The 9,476-nt window shown below is 35.5% G+C and overlaps 1 protein-coding gene across 1 annotated transcript; it reads left to right on the top strand.

Annotated features, from left to right (window-relative positions):
* The first annotated feature begins 5,971 nt into the window (after positions 1-5,971).
* On the top strand, positions 5,972-9,163 carry LOC137398292 (uncharacterized protein F54H12.2-like). The gene is made up of 2 exons (XM_068084399.1): positions 5,972-6,218; positions 7,869-9,163. The coding sequence occupies exons 1-2, from the start codon at positions 5,972-5,974 to the stop codon at positions 9,161-9,163; spliced, it is 1,542 nt and encodes a 513-aa protein (XP_067940500.1).
* Positions 9,164-9,476: the final 313 nt, after the last annotated feature.

The raw sequence follows: 9,476 nt of genomic DNA, 5'->3' as shown, positions 1-9,476 counted from the left end.
TTTTACATCTGGAAGATAGACATTTTTGCTTCATCAAGAAATTGCGCTTATACACAAAGTCATACAAGTGTTCATTTTGTTCCAAGCTTTTTCGGACAGCTACAATACTCAATAGGCATGCAGCTACTTGCACTGATGTCACACGATTCATTTATCCAAATGGTACGTGTTCATTACCGAAGACTATCTTTCAACAGTTAGATGACTATGGCATCACAGTGGAAGATGAGCGACGACATTACCCGTTTTATGCTGTTTTTGATACTGAAGCTTATTTTGACAAGTCTAGTTTGCCTAAAGATACAAAAACAATGACATGGGAAGCTGAACATAAACTAGCATCTGTCAGCATAGCAAGTAATGTTCCAGGCTTCGCAGAACCTATCTGCTTTGTGAATGAGAATGGAAATGCTTACGATGTTGTCTTTAGGATGATGAAATATCTTGAAAAAATGTCTGAACTTTGCTATGCTACCCTAAGACTTCAGTATGAAGATATATTCATTGAAATCGATAAAAAACGAACCAAAGTGATAGAAACGGAAAAAAATGTAACAGGAGATGATGATGTACAATCATTAGAGTTCAAGTTTCAAAAACTAGAAGAGGATCTGGATAAATATCTAGCAGAACTTCTTGTGTTCGGATTCAATTCTGGTGCTTATGACATACCTCTCATCAAGGAGGAACTACTCCAATATTTAATCAAACACGACAGAAGTATTTCTTTCACGGTGAAAAAAGGGAATGCATACATGTGCTTGAAAACTGATCAACTTCGCTTTTTAGACGTTACAAACTATCTTGCACCTGGGTTTAGCTATTCAGCTTATCTGAGAGCAATGAATGTTGAAGCGAAGAAATTTTTCTGAATTTATGAAAAGTTTACATACTTAGATTTACTCAAACAAACCACATTTCCAAAGAGAGAAGATGTTTATAGTCAATTGAAACAAGAAGGCATTAGCGAGGAAGATTATGAATACTGCAAAAAAATTTGGCGTTCACACAAAATGAAAACTCTCAAAGGTCTCTTAATATACTACAACAATGAAGACTGCAGAGGGTTTGTCCAAGCTCTAGAAAAACAATCTCAATTTTTCCAAAGCAAAAACCTAGATTTTAAAATGGCAATTTCCATGCCAGGGCTTGCCATTAGAAGACTATTACAACTTGAAGACCTCGATTCTCCACTTTTTCTATATGGGTCAAGAGATAAGGATCTATATCACCTAGTTCGAAGTAATATCAGAGGAGGTTTATCAATGGTCTTCAACCGACATCAGCAAAAATAATTAACAAAAATCAAACCAGAGTATTACGGAGATGCAGCTAAATGCACAAAAGTGTGTCTCAGATTTGATATATCTGGAATGTACCTAAGCAATTTGATGCGTGAAATGCCAACAGGAGCATATGTCAGAAAACGAAAATGCAATGATTTCAAAATCGAAAAGAAGAACAAACACGGTCAGCTTGCAACAGAGTGGATACTGCATATGGAAAGAACTTTGAAACTAGAATGTCAGCACATGTTCAATGGGTTAGAGAAAAGGTGTGGGGGTAGACAATTGCCTGTTGACGAATACGCTCGTAGAGGTAATGAAGAACACGTAATGCAGTAATCAGGATGTTATTTGCACTCGCACATGTGTAAATATTCAGAAAAAGGTAAACACGGTGACAAGATGAAAGATTTACAAAATCAGTTGTTCACTTACCAAAATTTGAATTATCTGAAGATGCTTGGATACACTGTACACCATATATGGGAGTGCGAACTCCTAGAAATGAAAAAGAATGATGCTGAGCTGAAAAAGTTTTGCGAAACTCGACCTTTCATCGTTGATAACAGACCACAGTTGACTGAGAAACAAATCATCGCAGAAATGAAAAGCGGACAATTATTTGGAATGGTTGAATGCGACATCAGAACACCTGAGCACCTGAAAACGATTTTTTCTGAATATCAACCAGTATGCAAACACGCTTTTATGTCAAGAGATGACTTGAGTGAACACATGAAAAAATTTGCAGCTAAAAATGGATTACTCAAAAACTCTACCAAAACTTTACTCAATAGTTATTACGGAAAGAAAATGCTCTTTGCTACCTGCCTACTCCTGCCTACGGGAGGACATTATTCAACAAGGAGAAGCATACTGATATATCGTTCTCTCAATTGACTGAAAAGACAGCAGCATCTACAGTGAATGAGAAAGGTTTCAGACAAATGGAGGCGATGAATGGCGTGACTGAGGTTCAACACGCAAAACAATCAATCAGGCTTGACATTCCAATTCAGATAGGTTTCTTTGTGTTGGAATACGCTAAATTGTTATTGTTGAAATTCTATTTTGATTTCTTGTTGGTTTTCATTCCATTCGACAAATTCTCACTAATTCAATGTGACACAGACTCAATGTACCTCTCACTCTCGGAGCCAAATCTATTCGCAGCTGTTCCTCAGGAGAAAAGGAGACAGTTTATGTGTGATTATGACAAGTGGTTTGCTGTTGAATACTGTCCCTTACATAAACAATCCTTTTTTGATTGTATGTTTAGCGGTATGAAATGGGTAGCTCGAGATTGTTGCAAGACGGTTGCCAAATATGACTCACGTACTGTTGGTAAATTTCACACTGAATGGAGAGGTGATGGAGTGATAGCTTGGTGTAGCAAATGCTACTACTGCATAGGAGACGAACGTAAACATAGTTCGAAAGGGATATCAAAGAGACATAATGCGCTGACATCTAAGGATTATAAGGATGTTCTCATTAATCAGGAGATATCAACAGGGACAAATCGTGGCTTTCGAATAAAAGGACCTAAAATATTTACATACATTCAAAAGAGAAAGCGTCTAAACTATCTATATGGAAAGAGGAAAGTAGCCGCAAATGGAGTAACGACCTTTCCTACCCATTTATAGGATTATTTGTATAATTTGTACATGTTTGTGTGTATATAATGTAAAGTATTTGTAAGTTTTATTTATTTCTTCTCTCGCTATCCACTCGTGTAAACCATGGCTCTTGCCCAAGAAATAACAAAATCGATAACTGATCATTTATATTTCTTTGTTTGGTCCAAACTCAATGGAGGAGATGTTCATTGTCATGACAATCGCATTGATAGATGACTGAATATGCTCAATATCTTGCTGCAGCTGATAAACAATGAACAGAAAAATAAAATTAAACAACTCGCTATATTATCACTAAGAAAGGACTATGCTGAGCTAGCAGATGTAGTATCCAGACAACTAATAGAGTCAAAAACATCAGAAGGAAATCTTCTAGCAATCCTTTATTTTATAGTAAGGTTGTGCGAATTATATGCATCAACAGGGAAAATTAACAAAATAAATCCTTTCATAGACAGAATCCAGATGCATCTAAAATCATCATCCAATCATACTAATGCTGTAACGTTTGTTTTATTAGTGTCATTCACGATCTGTGCAGTTTGTGCGTTATATATGTCAACTACTGACCATCTTTAGTTTATTCGTTATCATGACACTTCCGTTGATCCATCCATTTTCTGCTATAGTAGCAGGACCTAGTCAAGCTGGCAAATCAGTATGGATTGCTGAGTTGTTAGCCAGCAGAGAGCAAATGATAGATCCTCCACCTGAAAAAATTTATCTATGCTATAAGGAATATCAACCCCTCTACGATACATTTACAAACGTTACGTTTCATGAAAGAATGATTGATGTGAATGAACTTGATAAATCAATTAGAAAACTGATCATTTACGATGATATGATGGAGCAAATCAACCAAGATATGTCTGAGATATTTACTAAATACGTACACCATAGAAACATGAGTGTAGTGTTTCTGACACAGAACTTATTTCATAACAATCAACACGTTCGAACAATGAATCTCAATTCCAGCTATTTAATATTATTTCGAAACCCTCGTGATGTGAATCAAGTATCATTTTTGGCTAGGCAAATGTATGGAAAGGGACAGTCTAAATTTATGATAGACTCATTTAGAGATGCTAACTCTATGCCATATGGTTATCTACTTGTTGATTTAAAACAAGACACTCCAGATTCTTTGAGGTTAAGGACATCAATAATTCCAAACAATGACACCTATATTTATGTCTCAAAATCTATGAGGCTACCATTTGAACGTTATTCATTAAGAAGTACGGATCATGACTAAAAGGGTTAAGAAGCATATGCCAACGTTACAACTCTTGTTAAATTGTGATAAACATACTACCCGTTCAGTACTCAAATCCTCCAAACCTGAACTCATCGGTTGTATTTCAGACATTTGTCATAACGTATTGCAGGGTAGAGTAAAATTATCGCCAAAAGATAAGAAGAGACTAGCAAAATGTAAAACGAATATAAGAGCAATTGCTAAAAAATCTACAACACAAAAATCAAAACGCGAACTAATACAGAAAGGAGGGTTTCTTACAAGTCCACTAGCTCCACTAATTGGCTCTTTAATACCAGTTATCACTGGTGCTATAAAGAAGAAAAGAAAATGAGCTCTGAAGCTAAGAAGTTTCTGTTAATAGATTCTACCAATATAGATCAGTTATTGTCATCGCATCACTCTAAGTCTAGACTCGAACCTATTGAAAAGAGAGAGCTAAAACACATAGATGCAATGATGTTAGCTATAGTTAATAAACCATATTTGACTGAATCCGAAAAGGTGTCAGAATATAACAAGGCTCTAACAGAATTTCAAGATACACAGACAAGAAGCATTCCGAGGAGAAGTATAGATCAACAGAAATATAATACTAACCAACAACAACATATAGATTCCATGCGAATTACCGATCCACCTCAAAAAGATATACAAGTTGACAATGCTGAGTCAGCAAAAGACCTACAAGCAAAAGAAGAACAATCAACGAAAACGCATTATGATGTCTATGCTGGAATTGATCATCGATACAAACAAAAAGCGTAACAACTTTTAGGAACATTGAAAGATGATGTAACGTATACTAATACAGGAGAAGTATCGATACGAGGGGAGAAAATTACTGGAAGTAATATTTCTAACCTTCTTGACAAGGCAGTGAATCCTCGTACAAAATTTGTGAGACCAAATGGATGGAGAGTATTCGCTAGTCTTCTGCCAGAGAGTACTTCACCTTACGCTAAAAGGCAACCGAAAACAAGAAATATAAAATCATCTCCCACTCTAAAAAGCTCACAGATAAAACCAAAAACTCGAGGAAGAAAGAAGGATATTGATAACTGGGAACCCTTCGATTCATGAAAATGAAGAGAGGAAAAAACAAACAAAAACGATATTTAGAAAAGGCCTATTATAACGTTAAAAGCCCAGCTGGTTACACAGGGAAAGCTAGACTTGCCAAACTTCTAAAATCAAAAGTAGCTCCAAATCTGATAGAAGAATGGTTAAATCAATCTGATACCTACACTTTACACAAACCTGTGAGAAGGAAATTTAAAAGAAGACAGTTTGTGGTGTCTGGAATTAATAGTCTATGGCAACTAGACTTGGCTGATTTATCAAAGTTACAAAAATATAACAATGGTTTTAAATATATGTTATTGAAAATTGACGTTTTCACGAGACAGGCAGCTGTTAAACCACTAAAATCAAAATCGGGTCAGGAAGTTGCTCGAGCTTTTGAGCAAATGATTCTAGAGACTACCGCACCAGCTCAAATAAACACAGATAAAGGTGGTGAATTTTTTAATGCACATTTCAAGCAAGTTACAAAAAAGTTCAAAATACATCACTATACCACGAATAACCAAGAAATCAAAGCTTCGTTAATCGAAAGATTGCAAAGAACTATCAAATCTAAACTGTTCAGATATTTCACACACACTAATTCATACAGATATATAGAAATACTAGAAGATCTTGTTTCATCTTATAACGAATCATTTCATTCTACGATTGGATTACCACCTAATAAAGTTTCTGAAGCAAATAGTGAGATGATATGGCATAAAATATATAACCCAGACATACCTATACCACCCGAGATACGTTTTAGATATTCGATAGGTGATACAGTGAGGATTTCAAAATATAGCACAACATTTTCAAAAGGATACTTACCTAAATGGAGTGAAGAGATATTTACTATTGCTGATTGTCATATTACAAATCCTCCAGTATATTCCCTCAAAGATAGCTCAGGGAATCTATTAGAAGGAACGTGGTATGAACCAGAGCTACAAAAAGTAGAAAAACAAAATAACACTTATAAGATTGAATCGATTTTGGGACAGAGAAAAGTAAATGGTAAAACACAACTTCTTGTGAAATGGTTGGGATATCCTCCCAGTTTCAACTCGTATATAGATAAGAGAGATGTAATATCTAATTATAAAAACTAGTGCAATCTTTATCACTTTCCATTTGAGTAAAAATGAGAGTCGTAGTACCTTCTAACGCTTCAATGGATAATTTTCCAAACAATACATTAGCTAGGTTTTCAGTTCAGCTACCTCAAACGCTTAACCTATCAAATGGTAGATGGGAAGTTGGTCTTACAGAGATTCAATTTGCCAAATCGTGGTACAACGTAACAAAATCTCGTTTTTCAATAAAGAAGAACAAAATTGTTACAAAAATGAAAGTAGATGATGGATATTACACATCTCTTCAAGAACTTTTAGAGCATTTGAATGATAAAATCAAAAGACACTGTGATGAAGATACTTCTAACGCTATTTCATTTCAATTTAATGAAGTCAGGAGACTATGTGAAATAAGACTGACCGATATCAAAGATTTGTCATTTGAGTTCGGTGAAAATTTGGAGTATATACTCAAATGTCCCACAAAAAAGTCAATGATTACCTTAAGCATCTATCAAATCTCTGTCCAAACAATGGACAAATTTCAAATGTGGTTTCTTTGGCTGCATCCATTCCTGATACAGTTGATACAGAGTCAAACGCTGTTTCGGGTGATCTCTCTACGGAATTCATTTTACAAGGTGCAGAACCCATAAAAGTTGATACTATTTTTAATCTCCTCGTTTACTGTAATATCGCTAGGTACACTTCCATAGGGGATGTAGAAGCACCCTTACTCAGGGCGGTTCCTGTAACTGGAAAACATTGGAATATTCAATGTACAGAGTTTAAAAATGTACAATATGTTCCTATCTCTCAAAACAATGTTAAGACTATTTCAATCTATATATGCACAGACTTTGGAGATATCGTTCCATTTCTCTATGGACGTACAGTGTGTACACTAGACTTTAGGCGAACTGATCAACTGCACAGATAACAAAAATGTCGATAAAACCTCTCAATGTTGCAACCGTAGCAAAACAATACAGTGAAATGTACAATCAAACTGGTAGAGGCAGCGATGTACCGATTTACATAGGTTCAAGATTTCAAAAAGGTCATGGTTTAGGAAACATATTTGCTGGGATGATGCAAGGTTTACTCCTAGCATTGAAGCAAGGGGCTAAAGGACTCGCAAAAACAGCTATTGAAACTGGAATAAACGTAGCAAAAGATGGACTCGAAGGAAAAAACTTAAAACATTCGATCAGAATGAATGCTCAAAATGCTGGAAACAACCTACTAGGTAAATCTGCTAGTTACCTATTATCAACTATCCCTAAGACCAAAAAGAGGAAACGACCAAGTAGTGGTGCAAAGAGATCAACAAGCAAGCGTAAAAGGCCCCGATTATCGACCAAAAGAGATGTTTTTTCTTAAAGCCAATCATCATTGTTCATATAACCTCTGACAGAATTAACAATACTATAAAATGTTAAGACTTTTATTAATGTTTCAGTGTATCAATGTTATCGGTACACATAACATATCTTTTTCACTTGTCTAACAATGTCTTATACATTTGAAAATAGCTGCTTGGCCTCCAATTCAGAGCTAGAACTGTTCTCCAATCATCCCACCCAAGCATCCATAGAAGAAGGAATGCATGTTGAGCATATACCTACTTCTAGTGTACAAGATGATTCTCCTATCAAGTTTTTTGTTTCTGTAGATTCAAATAATTATATGGACCTAAAATCAAGCTATCTTCACTTAGAAGTCAAAATAACAAAAGCTGATCGAAGCAATATCGATGATGACGCAAAAGTAGCTCCTATCGATTTGATAGGACAGACATTATTTCAACAAATAGATGTCAGCTTAAATGATGTTATAATCACAGATTCTTCAAACCTCTCCCACTACAGAGCCATGATTGACACATTACTTTCTTATAGTGATGAATCAAAGCAATCACAACTTACCATGTCAATGTTTGCAAAAGATACGGCTAATGCAATGGAGGCTCGTGATGATAATAATAAAGGATTCGTTGAGAGAAAAAGGTTAACAGAGAAAAGTAAAACAGTTCAGTTGATTGGAAAAATTCACTCAGACATATTTTTTCAGAATGGATATTTGTTAAACGGAGTAGATCTGAAGCTTACTTTAATCAAAAACTCAGATAAACTAATCCTTATGTCAGGCGGTGCTTCAGGCTTCAAACTCAAAATAATTAATGCATCATTTTTAGTAAGAAAAGTTAAAATAAATGATGGCATACAGATGAAACATATCGAAATGTTAGAGAAAGAGCTGAAGCCAGCTTTGTATCCTATTCGAAGAGTTACCATGAAGTCGTTCAACATACCATCAGGCTCTCTGTCATGTAATGAAGAGAATCTGTTTAATGGTATCTTGCCAAAGAGAATAGTCATAGGTATGGTGGATGCACGCAGTTTTGAAGGAAACTTTGAATACAACTCTTTCAATTTTAAACATAAGAATTTAAAATACTGCAGTTTGCTAGTCGATGGAAAAATGGTACCTCAAAAGCCATTCTTTACCGACTTTTCAAACGATCAGTTTCTTAGAAGTTACTTCTCGTTAATAGAGGGTACAAGAAAAGCTTTCAAAGACGTAGGTATTGGAATTGATAGAACAGAATACGCGCATGGTTATTCGCTACTAGCCTTTGATCTTACACCTTCATTGGATGACGATGGTTCTTTCAATGTATTAAAGAAAGGTAACATAAGATTTGAAGCAAAATTCAATAGTGGCTTAGACGTACCAGTAAACGTGATCGTATACGCAGAGTTTGATGCAACTGTAAAGACTGAAAAGAACAGAGCAGTGCTACCAAATTTCTTCAGTTAAACATCATGGATAGCAAACAATTATACGCAATACTTAGATCTGACCCTTACGTGAACGAAATGAACTTTCTGGGAGTGTTTCCGTTAGATCTGATACCGATGTCAGCTCTAAAGTTTCCATGCTCATTGGTGATCAATACCAAGCCTCATAATCATAGAGGTGAACATTGGGTGTGTGTCGTAAAGACCAAAGACGGTAGAGGAATTTATTTTGACAGTTTTGGAAGGACGCCAGCCAGTTTACCCGAAATAGGAGATGTCTTGGATAACTGCGTCGATTTCCATCATAACGACATACAATTACAATCTTCAAT

Source organism: Watersipora subatra, chromosome 6 (assembly GCF_963576615.1).
Source record: "Watersipora subatra chromosome 6, tzWatSuba1.1, whole genome shotgun sequence".
NCBI classification, from domain to species: domain Eukaryota; kingdom Metazoa; phylum Bryozoa; class Gymnolaemata; order Cheilostomatida; family Watersiporidae; genus Watersipora; species Watersipora subatra.
The sequence above is the reverse complement of the archived record's forward strand: the minus strand, read 5'-3'. Positions and strand labels throughout refer to the sequence as shown.